The 19,940-nt window shown below is 44.9% G+C and overlaps 1 protein-coding gene across 1 annotated transcript; it reads left to right on the top strand.

Moving 5' to 3' along the window:
* Window positions 1–230: 230 nt before the first annotated feature.
* On the top strand, window positions 231–13,128 carry ADAMTS1 (ADAM metallopeptidase with thrombospondin type 1 motif 1). The gene is made up of 9 exons (XM_081557833.1): window positions 231–4,862; window positions 6,481–6,827; window positions 7,344–7,476; window positions 7,861–8,028; window positions 8,470–8,756; window positions 8,975–9,161; window positions 9,251–9,426; window positions 10,408–10,583; window positions 10,748–13,128. The coding sequence occupies exons 1-9, from the start codon at window positions 4,184–4,186 to the stop codon at window positions 11,445–11,447; spliced, it is 2,853 nt and encodes a 950-aa protein (XP_081413959.1). The 5' UTR covers window positions 231–4,183; the 3' UTR covers window positions 11,448–13,128.
* The last annotated feature ends 6,812 nt before the right edge of the window (window positions 13,129–19,940 follow it).

Raw genomic sequence — 19,940 nt, 5'->3', positions numbered from 1 at the left:
GTTATTTGTTGAATACTTAATTTGAAAAACAATTCTCAAGAACTATCATTCCAGTATTGTGTCTTTAAAATGCGTGAAACTTTTCCTTTTCTCTGTTAACAAAGGACAAGAAAGTTTTTTAAAAGGTCAAATTGTCCATTGTAAGAATATTTTTATGCAAAATACTTTAAATTTTACTACATCATTCCTATAAATAATAAAAATTGATTAAGATCGATAAATTAGAATATATCAAGATTTATTTTATACAAGCATTTGTGTAGTCTACGCAAGGAAAATCAGAAACACGGCAGCAGAGTTTAGGACAACATGAGATTTTTTTTGGATGCATGTTTAAATGAAATAACAAACATTTTAAAAGGGTGAGAATGTGATACTTATTAACATACTTAGTATTGACCCAATATTACATGTCAGGGCTTTCCTGGTAGTTCAGTGGTAAAGAACTCACTTGCCGATGCAGGAGTCGCCGGTTCAATCCCTGTGTCAGGAAGATCCCCTAGAGAAGGAAACGGCAAACCCACTCCAGTATTCTTGACTGGGAAATCTCATGGACAGAGGAGCTTGGCTGGCTATGGTGAGTGGGGTCGCAAAGAGTTGGACATGAAGTAGGGACTACGCATGCACGTGATATTACATAGCACTTTCACTAGTACCATGCACAAATTCTGCTCCGATGGTCTTATTTCTACAGAGAATTATTTTTTCAATTCACAATTTTCTTTATAAATATACATCTACGTTTTATGCATATACTTGTGTGTTACCACAAATGCCCAAAGGGTGCTGATCTTGAAAAAAGTAAAATTGTAAGTAGATTAAATGTTCTGAGTATGGATGAAGTTTTTCAAGCTTAGTAATTGGCAGCTCTTACATCCATGCCTCTGTTGAAGCGATTAAAAAAGAATCATTTCCCAGAACTACAGGTGCACAACAGACTGGAATCATTACGCAAAAGAACAGAACTCTGGAGAGAAACCCAGTGAATAAAAAAGTCATGTTCCTGGCCACTTTTGCCTTTAGCTCTTTGTTTTTTCAGCTCTATTTGGATAGCCAACGTAAAATATGCAAAAATTATAATAGATTTGAGGTAAGCCATTCAAGATTAGAAATGTATGCCTTGAATTAAACTCCCATAAGAATGCACTGGAGGCAGAAACCACCGAAAGGCCAAACTTGCATTAATACATTTTAAAAGCTAAAGTGTACGTAGGGGAGTTGACAGATTAGAATGCATTACATGAGTTTTTCGAAAACTACACATTTTCTGCGGGTCTTCTGAATCTGCCATCTTGTCCCACTTCATAAGAATCACATTTTCCCTTATGATCTGTTAAGCCTCTCAGCCCCTGGGCCACCACAAGTGTTTGAAATCTCCATCTCAAAGCCAGTGTGGGACCCAGCTGCAGGTCATCATGTTTCCAGAGCCCTGTTCTGAGCATGAGATATGAAAATGTATTGATGACTTTGCTATCATGTTTTCATGATTCCACAGTCGAGATCTTTTAGGTGTAAAATGACTTTTTCCCCAAATGTTCTCCTAAGTATATCTCATCTTTGAATTAGCTGGAGAGAAAGAACACACGAAATGTAAAACAGAACATTAAATAACTACTGTAACAAGGGAGGGAAAGATTTACAAACTGAGAAGTAGAGGTAATTTGGGAAGTGAAACTTGTAGAGAGAAATAAATTTTGGTTCAAAGATGAACAGAATGAGTTAGGCGAGATAGTGTAGAAATGAATGGGGCCACTCATGAGTGTGTATGTCAGTATTAAATCTGAAGGAAAAATGAAATGAGAGATTGGATGAAAGGGGGAGGGCAGAAACAGGATCAAAATATTAGACAGTGGTAGAGTGGAGGAGGGAAGAAAAAACTGGTCATTGAGATACCTTAATCTGCTGCTAGAATGTATGCAATTTCTATTGTTAACATATACATAAATCCTGGCTTACTCATTCAGCATTCATCTACCGACAATGACCTCAGGAAAGGAAAATCACATTTAAGAAAACATCCAAGCTGCGTAAGTGTATGGACCAGGGGTTATCTTAAACCCTTTCAAGGGTGAGCGGTTTTTGGCTTTCTCCGTGCCATTCTTTCCGATCCGATCTTTCCTAAAGAGTGGGAAGCAGAGATTTTGGGGTTTTGTTTTTCAAGTAGGTGATCTAGAACTTCAAGAGAAAAGACGACGTTGGAAAGTTTTTTTTTTTCCTCTGTATGCAAACACTGGAAAAGGGACGCGTGGGAGGACTTGCAGAGGACTGGAACAGAATGAATTTGGGACGATCTAGGGTGGAGGGAGGAAAAAGGCCGAGATCAAACTTGATGAAAACTAAGGGGGCGGGCGGGGGCGGGGAGACAGGAGAGACGCGGCCAGGCGAGGAAGTGGGAGCGCTCAAGGGTGAGGGACTCGGTCGGCCCCGGGCTTGGGGCGGTCGTTCTCACCATTGTCCCCGTGGTTTTCCGCCTGGGAAAACGTTATGAAACATTTCCTTCCTCTGTGTCACCGGGCCCCTCCCTCTTTTTCGATGGAAGAGCTGCTGGGGCTTTTGCTAAGAGACCTAGATAGAGGTGCAAAGGTTCAACTTCTCTGGGTTTCCGACTGCCTCTCCGCTTCTTCGGGGGAAAGCGGGGAGGGGTCAAGAACCCCTAATTTGCCCACCGCATCCTTTCTAGCCCCAGCGATGCCGCCACTCTCTGGGTGGAAAAGTAGGGTTCCTGGACGTTTATGCCTAGCTGGCCTCTGCCCCGCAGCTGCTAGTAGGTGGAAGAAGGCCGACTGGGCGGGAGTGGAGTATTTCCCCCAAAGAAGAGAATGCGCACTTCCCTCCCTAGGGTCCAGGGAATGGAACCGCGTTCCAGATCACCTCTTCCGGAAGTGTGAACCCGGGTCTCCACTGAGAAATCTCTAAGGCCCGGGGCGGAGGGGGACGGGATGGGAGTTGGGGGGTGGGGGGAAGGGCAGATGACGGGCGTGAAGGTCGATGCCAAAAGCGTTTTCAAATTAAGGCCCCTGGAAAGTGTCTCCTGGCCTCCTCACCCAAGCACGCTTTCTAGGGGACGCGCTGGCCCTACCCAGCTTGCCAGAGAACAGTTAGGGCAAAGAGAGAGCACGCTGCAAACGGGCCTGAGGCAGGCCCGGGAGATGGAGAGCTGGAGTAGGGTGTTTTGCTAGAAAGGGGAGCCTGGCTCATCTCCCGGCTTGAAGAGGAGGAGGCTGGAGGGGGGTGGGGTGCGCTGAGAGAGGAAGGCGGCGCAGGGACAGCTCCCGGGCGGGGAAACGTTGGAGAAGGGACTCCACTCTCCATCCCGCAACTGGCATCTTCACGCTCCCTCCCGCACGAGAGAGGGACCACGTCTCGGCTGTCCGGGCAGAAGACGGCGGCTGGAAGGGGCGGTGGGAGAGAGGACCTTCTTCCAGCAGCAGCCCCAGACGTGCAAAGGGCTGGTCACAGGGCCCCTCCTGTGTCTTCCGCCCCCAGATTGACGAGCCGGTGGCGCCGAGCCAGTCCCTTCCCCCGCCCCGGCTCGAGCACCGCGCTGTTTAGCCCAGACCGAGTTTAGGGGGCGGGGTCCCGGGGATAGAAAGTCGTCCAAGAGGGAGGAGGGAAGGGGGGTCAGGGAGGGGCGGAGACTCAGTCTACGATATAAAAAGGCGGCTGGGGCTGCTCTGTCCTTGCACTCGCTGGAAAGCGGCTCAGAGCCTGGGGTCTCTCATTGCCAGGGCGCGCAGAAGGGCCGAGAGGACTGAGCCCTGCGCAGAGCGAGGTGCACCGCGACCAAGGCGGAGACCGAAGGGGGTCTTCGGACGCTGATCCTCGTGTGGCCCGTCGCCCCGGCCCCGGAGGCGTCCCGGGTCTCTGCGCGTCTCTGCAGCAGCCACCCCGCCAGCGCCTGCTGCGCGGTTCCTCCAACTCTTCGTCAAAAGAACTTCCCGCGCGCCGGCAGAACTGCAGCGCCTGCTCTTTAGGGACTCTGGGAGCCCCATCGGCGGCTCGGCTCTGCTCGCCCTTTTGCAAGAATCAGAGTAACTGTTAACAGTCCCGAGCCAGGCTGGCGAGGCTCCGCGCTTCGGACCCGAACAATAGCCAGTGCACTCAGCGCTCGGAGGCGCGCGGTTCCTCCCGGGTGCAGCGCGTGGTCCCCGCGGGGTTCCGAAAGCGCACGGCAGGAGGCGACATGGGGCACGCGGCGCCGAGGGCTCGGGGCTTGCAGCCTGCGCCCGCACCTCTGCTGCTCCTCGCGGCAGCCGCGGCGCTGCTGGTCGTGCCGGGCGCGCGCGGGCGCCCCGCCGAGGAGGACGAGGAGCTGGTGCTGCCGGCGCTGGAGCGCGACCCGGGACTCAGGACCGCGCACCTCCGCCTGGACGCCTTCGGCCGGCAGCTGAGCCTGGAGCTGCAGCCGGACCGCGGCTTCCTGGCACCCGGCTTCACGCTCCAGACGGTGGGACGCAGACCCGAGCCGGACGTGCCGCGTTCTGATCCGGAGGGCGACCTGGCGCACTGCTTCTACTCTGGCACCGTCAACGACGACCCCAGCTCCGCCGCGGCGCTCAGCCTCTGCGAGGGCGTGCGCGGCGCCTTCTACCTGCAGGGCGAGGAGTACTTCATCCAACCCGCGCCCGCCGCCGCCACCTTGAGCCTCGCCCCCGCCGCCGCCGCAGCCGCTGGGGAGGAACCGCCGGCGCGGCTGCAGTTCCATCTCCTGCGGCGGAGGCGGCGGGGCGACGGCGGTGCCAAGTGCGGGGTCTTGGATGACGAGACCCAGCTGGCCGGGGGCGCGGGGTCGGAGGGCGAGGATGCCACCGCGCAGTGGGCGCCACGGGACCGAGTGTCACAGCGCCCGGGACACCCAACAGGTATCCGTCCAGCAGAGCGGCTCCCACTTGTCTCTCCATTCATCTCCCTCTCCCTTCCTTCTCTGGGCTGCACGACTTGAGGGTAAAGTCCTGTTGGCAGACGGAAGCCTGTGTCTGCGATAAGGACCGAGAAGTGGTGGTGATTTGTGGTTTAAGATATGGGTTGGTAAACTCACCATTTGCCCTGATCATGAATGATCAAGAGAAGACAGACATTATCAGTGGGGTTTTTTTTCTTTCTTTCTTTCTTTCTTTTTTCCTGCTAAGGAGAAGCGTTTGGATCTGAAAGGGAGAGCTGGTAACTCAGTCCCTCCCACTTGAGTCGACAGTGAGCTTGAGCGACTTCTGTCTGCCTTGTTAATTTCTTGCGAACGGTCGTCCATGTGTCGTTCGGTCGAGTTGTAACTGGCCGCTTACTCCCGTTCGCGCACCCGGAGACCGGAGGAGGGCGGAGATGGAGGGCTGGGGAGAGAGACCCTCGGAATGCACAGCCCTCGAGCCTGGACAGCTGCGTTGGGATCTCTGTTCTGCTGGCCGGTGTCCCCTTCCCGGCTTACCAGGCTGACCCCGACCGGCTGGCGGCGGCGGGGCCCCTCGGCTGGACCTGCCTGGGAGGTCTCTCCACGCGGCTCGCCCCGCCTCCGCGCCTCCCACCATCCTCCCCGCGTGCGCTCCCTCTCGCGGCCACCCTTCTGCTCCGAAACGCTGTTGAAAAGTTAGTCACCGCGATCCTTCCTGCCACGCCCTCCCCGGACTCTCTGCTGCGTGCCGGGCTTCTGCTCTAGTTCTTTTCATTCTGTCACTTTGGTGCCTTGTCTCTTTCTTCTTCACTTTCTCCCCCCTGTAATTCTTCTCCCCCTGTCCGTCTGCTCCTGGAAGCAGTTACGTGATCAGAGCCCAGTGTAAGACTTCACTGGGGGGCGGGCTGGTTCACCGTCTGGAGTCAGAGAACTCTTTTCTAAATAATTAACCGTGCCCCCGTCCCCACCCCCACCCCGGAATCCGCAGCACGAACTTTCTTTCCCTGGGAAGGTAGGAGTCCGGGCCGTAGGCGCCTGGGCAGACTGGGTGGTCCTCGTGCCGGATTTGGCCTGAGCGGAGCACCCCCAGGGACCCCTGGAATGAGAGAGCCGAGCCGTGAGGCTGAGATTCCTTCAGGCCCGGCCCCTTGGCAGAGGCCCCAGCCCTGCCTGGGGCCTTCCACGTGGAGCCTGATGATCTCATTCAGGATTTGAGTCCTGGCCTGTGAAAGAGTGACTCAGGGGCTCTGCCTGCTCCCCTTGCTCCAAGATTTTACTACGACTGGAAAGAGGGGTGTGCATCCTGCCTTTCAGACTGCATGATTTCAAAGAGGATTAAAAAAAAAAAAACTACTTAAAAAAAAAAAGCTCACCCCCCTCAGAGGAGCACATGGTCTTTACATTTACAGTAAGGAGAAAACTTTAAAAATAACATTTGCAATGAGCAGAGATGCAAATATTTTTGTTATTGTTTGCCCCCGGGTGTATTTTTGTATTATTTGCTTTGACTGGTTAGGCTTTCCTTATATACTCTAGGAAGGTAAACAATTCTTGGCGAGACTGTCCCCGAGCAAATGACCTTTCTTGTGTCTTTACAGGAACTGGAAGCCTAAGAAAGAAGCGATTTGTGTCCAGCCCCCGCTATGTAGAAACGATGCTTGTGGCCGACCAGTCCATGGCGGAGTTCCACGGCAGTGGGCTAAAGCACTACCTTCTGACCTTGTTCTCCGTGGCGGCCCGGTTATACAAACACCCCAGCATTCGGAATTCAGTGAGCCTGGTGGTGGTGAAGATCCTGGTCATCTACGAGGAACAGAAGGGCCCAGAAGTGACTTCCAACGCTGCCCTCACCCTGAGGAACTTCTGCAGCTGGCAGAAACAGCACAACCCACCCAGTGACCGGGATGCGGAGCACTATGACACCGCGATTCTATTCACCAGACAGGTGAGAGGAAGACCTCGCCAATCATGACAGGACTCCCTGGGGAGTCAGTTTAGTAACAAATGTATGTAAAGCATTTTACCAATATTTTCACACTTAAATATTTTTTCATTGGCTAGCATGAATTAATCTTTCCAAATTTTTAAAATATTTATTTTTTTATTTATTTGGCCTCGCTGCATCTCAGTTGCAGCATGCAGGATATTTAGCTACAGCATGTGGGATCTAGTTCCCTGACCAGGGATCGAACCTGGGCCCCCTGCATTGGGAACTTAAAGTCTTAGCCACTGGACCACCAGGGAATTCCTTCCATAGCTTTAACATCTCAAGTTTCACCATCCTAGTTGAATGCATTAGGGGAATATCTTAAAGTCACACAAAATACTCCTAAAAGGGCTACTCAGCAGCAAAGAATGTAGATGCTCCAAAGCACATATGAGGCTATGCCCTGCCAAGCAGTTTGATCCCAAAGTTCATCCTGTGTGTGTATTAATAAGGGCAAATCTCTGCTTCTTGTAGGACCTGTGTGGTGCCCAGACGTGTGATACTCTTGGGATGGCAGATGTTGGAACTATATGTGATCCCAGCAGAAGCTGCTCGGTCATAGAGGATGATGGCTTACAAGCCGCCTTCACTACCGCCCATGAATTAGGTAAGTCCATCCCAGAGTGAGAGTTAAACCCCATTCATGAATTCAAGCTGATAAACTAGGTATTACTGTTAGAGGGAGTGTCTGCAAATTATTTTGCCATTTTAGGTGCCAGAGCTCCCTAAAATCTGCAAAAAATGCTTTTGCACAATTCTCAGCATGGTTATCTTTATTAGAATTCAGAATCAGAGAGTCGGAGCTAGGGACACATATGGAAATTCACACAATGGTTCACACCCTATGAAAAGTAGACACCGTCTCTAAAATAGATGGTCTCTAGACACATTTCTTCTTTAGAAATACCACTTTGAGACAGATGAGTCTCTGTTGGGGAAAAAGAATGCGGCAAATGACATGTTTTAATGTGAGTTTTGGATTTCTTCTTAGGCCACGTGTTTAACATGCCCCATGATGATGCCAAGCAATGTGCCGGCATTAACGGTGTCAACCGGGATTCCCACATGATGGCGTCAATGCTTTCCAATCTGGACCGCAGCCAGCCCTGGTCTCCCTGCAGTGCCTCCATGATTACAACATTTCTGGATAATGGTCATGGTAAGACACTCCAGCTACTCTTTCTAGATGTTTTGCAACCATCCACATGTTCATACAGTACTTGTTAAACGAGCTCTTTCTTTCTTTTCTGTTCTTTTCCCTTTCTCCCTTCAAAATGACTTTCATTGTCGAGAGCATACATTTTTAAACCTGAATTTCCAATGAAAGATAGTGCTTCTGGCCAAGAAGTTCCCAGAGTCCATGAACTTGAGTTTTTAGCAGAACAATGATTTCCTGTCATTGTTAAGGCAGAAATAACCCATTAAGAATAACATCTTAACAATAATTTAAATCTCTCTGGCACATCTCTCCCAAACCCTTCAGCTTTCAAATCACTTTGCTATGTATTATCTCTTATGATAAATCTTTTCTGAAGCTGATCTGTCCCCTGCGTGCCTTTAGTTACTGTTTATTAATATTCATTGGTATTTTTCTTTGCAGGTGAATGTTTGATGGACAAGCCCCAGAGCCCCATACAGCTTCCCTCCGATCTCCCAGGGACCTTGTACGATGCCAACCGACAGTGCCAGTTTACATTTGGAGAGGAGTCCAAACACTGCCCAGATGCGGCCAGCACCTGCACGACCCTCTGGTGCACAGGCACCTCTGGCGGACTGCTGGTGTGCCAGACCAAACACTTCCCCTGGGCCGACGGCACCAGCTGCGGAGAGGGGAAATGGTGTGTCAACGGCAAGTGCCTGAACAAGACCGACAAGAAGTATTTTGATGTGAGTTATCCACCGCAACGCATGCTCCTTTCACATTCAGAAGGGAAAATGACCAAGTGACGCTCAGACATTTGATGCCACATGAGCAACCTGACCTGCAGCCTCTGGCAGGGATACAGGAAAGATTCACATCATTAATTCTGTGTATCTCTCTCTTCTATTTCCTGAAAAGGTTGCCATAGAGGATTCTAACACTAATGATTTGTGTCTCTGTTTAGACCCCTGTTCACGGAAGCTGGGGGCCGTGGGGGCCGTGGGGAGACTGCTCCAGAACGTGTGGTGGCGGAGTTCAGTATACGATGAGGGAGTGTGATAACCCGGTGCCGAAGAACGGAGGAAAATACTGTGAGGGCAAGCGCGTGCGCTACAGGTCCTGCAACATCGAGGACTGTCCGGAGAATAACGGTGAGCAAAGAGAAGGTGAAAAGGACGCTCTGCAAACGGGCACTTGAAGATTGGAAAGCGATAACGTCATCATCTCCTTCTCTTTCCAGGAAAAACCTTTAGAGAGGAACAGTGTGAGGCACACAATGAATTCTCCAAAGCTTCCTTTGGCAGCGGGCCCGCAGTGGAGTGGACACCCAAATATGCAGGAGTCTCACCCAAGGATAGGTGCAAGCTTATCTGTCAAGCCAAAGGCATTGGCTACTTCTTCGTTTTGCAGCCCAAGGTAGTGACTTTTTTTTGGACTGTTAGTCTAAGAACCCGAGACTTGGCTTGCTACCTTTTTGTGCAACCTTTGTTGTTTTATATTTTTATACTGATGTGTTTATATATAATATTTAATTATTATAAATATATTATACTTAATGTACTAAGTTTATCTTAAATCAAAATTATATGTATTAAATTTATATATCAGCACGTTCAATTTCAAGTTAGGACAGCTTTGCTTCTGGATACATTGGTAACTGCCTGCTTTGAGTCTTGTGCCGTTTGGGGTTATGGATGAAGCTTGAATCCAGTGCTTAATGAGTCCTGCAATGGCTTATTATTACTCTTATATATGAAGAAAAGCCCGTTATGCATGGATAGGTATATCATATATTAACATGAAAACCATCCTTGGTTTTGGAAAACAGTTTAAGATCATCAGAAGTACTTGTTCCTGGGTGACTAGCAGTAGCATGTGCAAATGGACTTATAATGAAAGCCTGAGCATTGAGAACTCTTGTGTTTAAGAACATGTATTGACCTAGTAGAAGCATAGCTTTGCTGTTTTGTTGAGGGGACAAATCTGGATCTGAGATAGAAAATGGAATTGAATTTGCTTGAGATAATCATGAGTCATGATCACTGTAGGCTAGGAAAATAGTCCCCAGTTGCAGATTCAACATATAAGTAATTTATCAGCATCTGCTCTTGCCAGGTAGCATTCTAGACACTGAGGGCACAGCAGTAAACAAATTGACTAAAAGCTCTGCTTTTTGTTGACCTTAGCTAAAAGTGAGATAGGACAGAGATAATCTAAAAATGTATAATATTTCAGATGTCTATGGGGAAAAAAAGCCAAAGAGAAGGATAGTGTGCAGAGTAATATTTTAATTTTGATAGAAATGTTAATGAGGAAGACTTTCGGACTTATCCTAGCATCATCTCTTGCCCTTGTTAATTAACATATGACACCAGGTACACATCCTTCCTTTTTCAGGTGGTGGATGGGACCCCATGTAGCCCAGATTCCACCTCCGTCTGTGTGCAAGGACAGTGTGTAAAAGCTGGCTGTGATCGCATCATAGACTCCAAAAAGAAGTTTGATAAATGTGGCATCTGTGGAGGAAATGGATCTACATGCAAGAAAATATCAGGATCAGTTACCAGTGCAAAGTAGGTGTTAAAATGCCTTACTCCTGAAGGTTCTTATCATTTCCATGTAACTTTTTACAGGTCTGGTAAAAAATTTCTTTCTTACCTGATTGCCTGGTGTTTTAAGCTAAGTAACATAATTAGCCAGTGACAGAGATTTTTCTCTCAATTTTTCTTGCCTGCAGACCCGGCTATCATGATATCGTCACAATTCCAACCGGAGCCACAAACATTGAAGTGAAGCAACGGAATCAGAGAGGATCCAGAAATAATGGGAGCTTCCTGGCCATCAAAGCCGCCGATGGCACGTATATCCTCAACGGCGACTTCACTCTGTCCACTTTGGAGCAAGACATCACGTACAAAGGTAGTGTCCTGAGGTACAGCGGCTCCTCGGCGGCACTGGAAAGAATTCGAAGCTTCAGCCCTCTCAAGGAGCCCTTAACCATCCAAGTCCTGACGGTGGGCAATGCCCTCCGACCCAAAATTAAATACACCTATTTCGTGAAGAAGAAGAAGGAATCTTTCAACGCCATTCCTACTTTCTCGGAGTGGGTCATTGAAGAGTGGGGTGAGTGTTCCAAGTCGTGTGGCCTGGGTGTGCAGAGAAGGCTCGTGGAGTGCCGGGACATCAACGGACAGCCCGCTTCAGAGTGTGCCAAGGAAGTGAAGCCGGCCAGCACCAGACCTTGTGCGGACCTGCCTTGCCCCCACTGGCAGCTGGGGGATTGGTCACCGTGTTCCAAGACTTGCGGGAAGGGTTACAAAAAGAGAACCTTGCAGTGTCTGTCCCATGATGGGGGGGTGTTGTCTCATGAGAGCTGCGATCCTTTAAAGAAACCTAAACATTACATAGACTTCTGCACGATAGCAGAGTGCAGTTAAGCACGGGTGGTGTTGAGGGACAGGGGGCAGTGGGGAAGGGCTGATGCACTGAAATCAAGAAGACTGGAGGAATCCAGTGTGCCTTGCCGGTGATCAACCAGGGGTGGCGATGAGTTGGGAGGTAGAGGTAGGTAGAAAAGAAGTTAGATCATCACAATTTCCTGCCAGTTACAAATCTGATCGGGTAGTTTATGAGGACTATTCATATCTGACCAATGAGGTAGCGTAAGAGAGCCCCAGGGCATTATCATTTCTTTTGTGAGGTTCCTAACAAGTTCTTATGAAAATAGAAGCAATGGTCAAAGTACGTTTAAGAAATAGGAACAATCCCTGCTTCCTGATACTGACGAAATACTGTGTATCACGGAGGTTGGGAAATGAAATGCAGGAGGAAGGTGAGATTCGTGGCTTACTTTACCTCACTGTCAATGGAGGGAGAAAGAAATGCGCATAGGCTCTTTGACCATCACTGTTCCCGGCTGCTATGGTTTCAGAGAATGTTTATGGCATCTTGGAGTTAAGAATTCAGGACTGCCCAGCATGAGAAATGCTTCGCAATGTCCAGTGACTCACATGACTCCCATCTTTTCTCTCGTGTCGTTATTGTGTCTTTCTTTGTGAATTCCTTTTGACGAAGAAACAAGTGCATGTATTTGTAAACACACCATAAATTCTACAAGGGGAAAAAAAAAAACAGCAGTGATGTATCAGATGCTGGTAAAAGCTAGAGGAGGCCTGATGATCTGGAGACCTCCTATATTTCTTTCCTCCTGATGTAAGCCGACTTAAGGAATGTGGATGTGGGGAGGGGGATAAAAGTTTGTGTCTGAATAGAGTCGGTAAGATCACCAAAAAAGAATGTAATGCCAGAACGAGAATGGGGTGTGTACAACAGGGTCCCCAGTGTTGAGGACCTTGAGATCACATGTCTCATGGTGGGGAGGCTACTGAGGGGTAGCGGCTGGTCCACCCCCAGCAGCTGATCCAACAGTCATATCCTGGTGAATGTCTGTTCAGCTCTTCTACTATGAAAGAAAATGACTTTTTTTTTTCCATATGTATATAGTAAAATACGTTACTATAAATTCTATGTACTTTATAAGTATTGGTTTGTGTGTTCCTTCTAAGAAGGACTATAGTTTGTAATAAATGCCTATAATAACATATTTATTTTTATACATTTCTTTCTAATGATAAAACTTTTAAGTTATATCGCGTTTGTAAAAGGTCATATAAAAATAGAGTATTTATACGATATATGTTACTAGAAATAATAAAAGGACACTTTTTGAATGTGTGTCTTTTTTGTTTTAATGAGAATTAACTCCTGGGAAGGAAATCTGAGATATAGATAGTGAATTTGAAGACAGAATATTTTCTTAAATATCTTGGAAGTAAGATTTGTTCTAATGAAATGTATTTTTTGTATCTTTGGTGTAGTGTGATTGCTACAGAGAAAGGCATCTATTATATCTTTGGTGATAGATGGGTTTGTTACTAGCGTAATAATACACACCAGTGTTGGCCAACTTTTTCTGTTGAGAGCCAAATGGTAAATAGATTTTGTGGGTCATACCATTTCTGTCACAACTACTCAACCGTGCCATTGTAACATGAAAGTGACAGGCAGTGCATAAGTGAATGGGCATGGTGGTGTATTAATAAAGCTTTATTTCTGAAACAGTGGCCCAAATTTGTTCTGTGGGCATAGTTTGCTGACTTCTTCTTCTGTATAACATATTAAATGAAAAAAGATCAGGTTCAAAATGCGTTTGAATTTGTATCTCTTCCTCAATTACATCATATATTGAGTTGCCCCAAAAGTTCATTCATTCTGTAAACTGTTACAGAAAAACATGAACAAACTTTTGGGCCAACCCATTATGTAAAATTATGTGAAAAGTTTTAAGTCAGTGGGCTTCCCTGATGGCTAAACGGTGAAGAATCTGCCTGCAATGTGGGAGACGCGGGTTCAATCCCTGGCTAAGGAAGATCCCCTGGAGGAGGGCATGGCAACCCACTCCCGCATCCTTGTCTGGAGAATCCCATGTACAGAGGAACCTGGTGGGCTAAAGTCCTTAGGGTCACAAAGAGTCAGACACAACTGAAACGACTTAACACGCACACATGCATTTAAGGTAATGCATAGACAACGATGCTTCATAAATTACATTTGGGATAGACATTCTCAGTGAGCCAAGCTCCCCAAATGTTTCATTTGCTCTTTAGGAGTACACTGGATGTTCTGAAGAAACCCTGAAACATCCAAGTCACTCTCGGTACCTTTTGTAAGTCACTATATTCTAAATACAAAATGGTACATGGGTGACTTAAAAGTTCAGATCGCTCTCAAAGTAACTACATTTTGCTCAGGAAATAGCATATTTACTAGAAGACTCGGATTATGTGGTTAACCACAGACATTTCCAACTTTACATTTTCATCCTCTTTTTCACCCTCCTTTCTCAAGTAGGTCTATATAACCTGCTAATTGCAGATTCCTGTGATAATTCTGACTTGCCCTCAGAATGACTCAAGGTATTCTTCCCCTGAGCAGTTGAATTTAAGATTTTCAGGAGCCAGGTGCATGGGGCAGAGGAGGGAAGAGGCGTATTAATCTCCGGTTAAGGTTTTTCCTACCTACTTGCCACCAGGCTGAAAGGGGAAAAATCAAACCTCACACTGTGATCACTGGTCCCATAGAACTCAGTTAAAGATAGAACTTGGCCATGCAATTCAGTGACCTAACATGCTCTTTGCACCAACAACCTCTACCACATTATCTGCCTACATTTTCATGGTACAAATCCCCATAATAAGTGACACAGAGGACACACACACACACAATGTCCTTACCCTCAATTCCTATAGAAGCTGTTTGATATTAATAAAACCAAATAAGTACAACTAGAATGGCAACTCATGCTAAAAAAAAAGTCATTTTCAGATCTTACCTAATGAAATTCAGGACACAAAGTCATAAAAACAGCCACAAGATTTTCCACTGCTGTCTTTAATTCTCCATCCAAGATAATGCCAACTAACTTCCCAAGTTGCCACATTGCTTTCTTAAGCCCTCTGCTAGTGAGATTTCCCTTTTATCAACCAACTGAGCTCTTTAAAATACTCTGTTTTGGCAGTAAGGAGTTTAGTTTAAAATACCACATGTGGTTCTGTGAGCTTGACAGGTCACCTGCTTAACAATAGGAAAGATTTGTGCACATGTCTGTTGTGGGTTCCCCAATAGCTCAGTTGGTAAAGAATCCGCCTGCCATGCAGGAGACCCCAATTTGATTCCTGGATCAGGAAGATCCCCTGGAAAAGGGAATAGGCTACCCACTCCAGTATTCTTGGGCTTCCCTTGTGGCTTAGCTGGTAAAGAATCTACCTGCAATGCGGGAGACCTGAGCTCGGTCCCTGAGTTGGGAAGATCCCCTGGAGAAGGGAAAGGCTACCCACTCCAGTATTCTGGACTGGAGAATTCCATGGACCATATAGTCCATGTGGTCTCAAAGGGTCGGACATGACTGAGTGACTTTCACTTTCACTTTCTGTTGTGGGTACAAATGATGAACTGGCACGATGTTGACAACCAATTCAAGCCCCTGATTTTCAATGCATTCAATAGCCACTTTCTTTTCTAGCATTTCCTACAAGCACAACTTTTGTATCAAAGCTTTCACACAAAAATCAGCAAAATTGTTTTCAACGTTTGCTTTTTGTCTTCTAGAAGAGGGTACTATAGATCTTCATGTGATCTAGGAACAAGTACAACAGACACAATCTGCGAATCTCATTGGTTTTCCAAAAGAAAGAAAACCCAAAGTGATTGATATGATGGTTGGGAGTGCTAGACCTATCCAGAAAACTGGCCCAAAGCCCCTCCAGTATAGAAGTATAGTCTATTCTGTCATATGCAAACTTCTGTGACAGAAGTGAGCTCATAGGACATTGGCAGAATGGAAAGAGTGAAATGTGGAAGATACTTTGACTTGGCAACAAGTTTTCCCAACCCATAAATGTTTTGTGCCTTCCGTTAAGAGCAGCTGAAGAGAAAATATCCTAATTCAGGAACAGGGCAAGTCACAGAGGAATACAGAGCTATACAGAAGGCCCACTTAAACCACTTGACTCCATGTGATCTCCATCTTGGAAGTTCCTTAGTGGTCTGTATTTAATTTGCTCTTGTATCCATAATTCAAAAGTCTGAACCTTTCCTTATGGCCCCTTCTATTAATCATACTGCCTTTGTTTTAGGCTAAGTTTGTATGATTACAAATAACTATTTGTAATTTAGTCCATTTTGTGGGCTATCATGATTTCTTTTCCTTTAGGATTAATTATTGTTTTATGTTCTATTGTTCTTAAAAGGAACTATAAACTATATAATTACTGAGGTGGGAAGGAAGTTGAGGGCGATTTTATGTAGAATAATCCAGGAGGGATTTTTCTATGAGATATTTGAGAGGAAACCAAAAGGATGGAGGGGGAGAGCTCTCCAAAAAGATGAGCTTACAATAGACAGGTGTCTGCACAGATGAGACTAAGTTCTGCTTCTTGGAGGGGATAGCAAGAGGTCAGTGTGGCTGGAGCACTAAGGAGAGAGGGAAAAGACAAGAGGTTGGTGGAGGGCAGCAAGCTTGTTCTGCAAAGCAGAAAGTAAGTTTGGGTTTTGCTCTGAATGAGATGAAGAGCCAGTGGAAGGAACTGAGCAAGGAAAAACACGATCTGACTTAACATTTTAACCTGGAAGGAGAACAGACTGGAGCCAGATAGGAAACTTTTGCAATAATTGCAATGACCAATAAAGATGGTCTGAACTACAGAGATAGACATGCAGGTGGTTAGAGAGGTCACATTGTGCAGTTCAAGACTCTGAGATTTGCAGACGGATACAGATGGGAGTCTGGTGGGCTACAGTCCATGGGATCACAAAAGAGTCTGACATGACTTAGCAACTAAACAACAACAAAATAGATGTGAATGGGGAAAATATATCATGAATGAGTCCAGGGATTTTTTGTCTTTTCTGGTTTTTGCAAGGAAAAGAGTGTTCCAAGCAACACTGATGAATATTGCACTCTACTTAAATACCAACATAAATTAAAAATACAAGAATTTTAGTGAATATCAAAACCAGTTAAACTTGGAGATAAATAGAAGTAATTTTTTGAAAATATGGTTTCAAAATTAACCAAAAATATAAAAATAGTAGATAGAGAAGATATATAATGTAAAATATTTTCATAACAATAATAATTCAAGTCTAAAACCATATGTCATATTGACAAAATCATAGCAATAGGATAGAATTTATGTTAGGAGTTATCAAAGGACATCATTTTATTCTTGAATTCAGTAAGCAGGTAAATACAGGAGAATGATATTTCTTGAAAACAAATACCCTAAAAAAAATTTCTTCATGGAGAGATAATGTCTGTGAAATATAGCTCATAAAGAAAAGAATGGAAAGCAAAAAAATGAGGTAGCAGAATTCCAACCGCGTTCTCATGGCAACGCATTGTTTCAACTTTCCTAGTAAAAGACAAATATCTTCAGGATGTGTGTAAAAATAAAATCCAGTGACATGATAGATAAAAAGGAACTACCTAAATCAAAATGACATTTCTTCAAAGAAGTCCGAAGATTTATCAGGCAAACAGTAGAGAAAAAGTAGGAATAGAATATGAAATCAGCCAAAATGATATTTAAGATGGAAAAACACTAAGCAAAAGAAAAAATAAGATTTCTTGCATAATAAAGGCAGAATCTACAATAAGAAATACATGTCCCAGATAACAGAACACCTATATATCAATCTTAAATTGTTAAAAATACAAACAATGATCAACAGGTGAGAATTATTCTATTTTTCTTTGAAATCTCTCTCTAGGTCCAGGCAGACCAAAACTGTAAGAAAAAAACTAAGGTATAACTTTACAAAGGTATAAAAGGAGACTTGAATAAAGCAGGAGAATACAATTTTTTTCTTTTACGATAAGTCATAAAGCTTTTATTTTGTCCTAAAACAATTAGTAGATTTGATGAAATTTTAATCACTAGCCACTCATAAATTCGGGGAACTTGGTAACATAATTCTAAAGTTCATCTAGAGAAATAAATTCAGTGGAGATAAAAGCAAAGCAATTCAACTGAAAACCACAGTGTGAGGTCAGATATCTGTTCACAAAGGTTTGAAAATGTACCATAAAATAACAATTTAAAAAAGTAGTAGCTGTAGAATTATTGACAAGTATATCTATGTGTGAAAAAGATAGCCCAGAAATAAACCTTGGTAACCATAGCCACAAAACATTAGAATATGATGAAATTGGCAACATAAATCTGTAAGCAAAGAAGAATCATTCCAAACATAACCTCAAATTCAAAAGTAGAAATTTACTTGGAAAAAAAAAAAAAATTTAGAGCCTTCTTTCAGACCATTTGTGAATGTAAATGCCAGATATATAAAAAGTTACAACATTTCAATGAAACGTTAAGAAGTGTTAGCAGATGTAGAGAAATATTTGTCTGATCCCTGAGTGGGCAAGGAAATCTGAACACAGAAACAGTGAAAGGTATTACATAGCCAAGTCAGACACATACAAATGGATTGATTTGGTTGGCTCCAAAGCTTCAAATTTCAGTGTTTCAGAAGAATTCTTTTTACGATATGGAAAAAAAAAAAAAAGTTGTTTCATGAAACACAAAAGACAACAAAACTTGCTTCAGAGCTTTCCCAAAGGCCATTGGTTTTGATCCCAGGTGGGGAAGGGGGTGGGGGGGAAGAGGGTCAGGGGGTCGGCCTACAATGGCTTGGAGCAGGGCTTGGGTTCCCAGTCAGAGGTTGAGGCTGGGTCACAGCGGTGAGCGCACCAGATCCTAGCCACTAGTCCAGTGGTCAGCAACAAGGGCCCTGGCCCTTCAGCTTTGCAGAAAAGAATCTCCACAAAGATTAAAAGTAGTGAAGCAAGTAGGGTATTCACTAAGAGGACAAAGAGTGCATTACGTGTGGACAGACACATGGGCAGGCTCAGGGACAGAGAGAGTCGCTGAGTTGCACCATCATTGCAGTTTGAATTACTTTTATAAGGCATTTCTTCCAAGTTTCCTTTGACCAATCATTTTGATTTGCCTGATTCATATCTGGTGTACCTCAGGTTCCTCCCATGTGTGCACACGCATCTCTTAGCCAAGATGGATTTTACTGAAAAGACATATACGTAGTGGACATCCCTTGACATAACTCCACTTTGGCCTCCAAGGGGACTTTTCTGTACACGTGTGGCTGGGTAGGTGGTCTCCCGACTTTGAGAAAAGAAATATGTGGTCAAGCAGGGCCCAGCCTCCCCTCTTAATTGCCCTGCTAGTCTTGTCTTAGAGTTTCAGTCACAGAGAATGAATCTCCAATTGCTTTACCCTGAGGGGGAGGGTCCCATCTACCTCTTGCCTCAGTTTCATTCCAGGATTTCAAATGGCCACCCAGTTTGCCAGTGGTAATCGCCTTTAGATCTCCAACTAAATGACACCTTTCCAGGGAAACCCTTCCTAAAACCTTCAGGCTAAATTAGCTTTCAAAACACTCTGCATTTTCCTGTCTTATCACTTTTCACCGAAATTATATACTCTTTTTAGCTTTGTATTTGTTTTGCTTGATATTATTTTCCCAGTGTCTAGAACTGTGCCTGTGCAAAGGTTACTTTTATTTAATGAACAGCCCTCAAAAGTAGTCAAACTATTGCATATAGATATTTATACTCCTAAGAATTGATGCTAAATAAATAATTCAAAAGATTCACAAAGATTTGTATATGAACATTACATAAATATGAAAGCAGCCACCAAAGGAGTACGACTGAGCACTGAGTGTGTGCTCAGTCATTCAGTTGTGTCTGACTCTGGACTGTAGTCCACCAGGCTCCTCTGTCCATGGAATTCTCCAGGCAAGAATACTGGAGTTGGTTGCCATTCCCTTCTCCAGGGGATCTTCCCAATCCACAGACTGAAGCAGAGTCTCCTCCATTGCAGGCAGATTCTTTACCATCTGAGCCACCAGAAAAACCCAAAAGTCACATTTCAAATTCAAATCTGAGTTTTCTACCATTTTATATTTTTCTACCTCTCTGTCTCTATTCTCAGTGAAGAGGATAAATGAACAGTAAATCTTCAAGAATTTACAGTAACTGACACTTTTTTTTTTAAGTGTGTACCTAGCAACCAGAGGAGAACCAAGAGAATCAAACTCATAAATTCCTATTAGGCATAAAATCCACAAAGAGGTGTTACAAGTCTTATAATTCATCACTGTCTAGGGTGAAAAAGTAGCCAATGTCAGCACTGAGGAAAGACTGAACACAAGCTCCACGCAGACAGTCTCAGTTATCTGATATTATTTATGAAACAAGAGGACTCACCAAATAATAAACTACAATGTTCCTGGTAGATAAACATATAACAAATAAAGCCAAGTTGTGACCATGTTATTCTTCTTTA

This window comes from Giraffa tippelskirchi, chromosome 2 (assembly GCF_054371585.1).
Source record: "Giraffa tippelskirchi isolate mGirTip1 chromosome 2, T2T-mGirTip1v1.2.pri, whole genome shotgun sequence".
NCBI lineage: Eukaryota > Metazoa > Chordata > Mammalia > Artiodactyla > Giraffidae > Giraffa > Giraffa tippelskirchi.
The sequence above is the reverse complement of the archived record's forward strand: the minus strand, read 5'-3'. Positions and strand labels throughout refer to the sequence as shown.

Bases quoted from the DNA above. Each gene is read 5' to 3' on its own strand.
- ADAMTS1 (XM_081557833.1), top strand. From the start codon at position 4,184: ATGGGGCACGCGGCGCCGAGGGCTCGGGGCTTGCAGCCTGCGCCCGCA. The intron at 8,029-8,469 runs GTAAGACACTCC...TTTTCTTTGCAG, and splicing joins ATTTCTGGATAATGGTCATG to GTGAATGTTTGATGGACAAG. The intron at 9,427-10,407 runs GTAGTGACTTTT...TTCCTTTTTCAG, and splicing joins TCTTCGTTTTGCAGCCCAAG to GTGGTGGATGGGACCCCATG.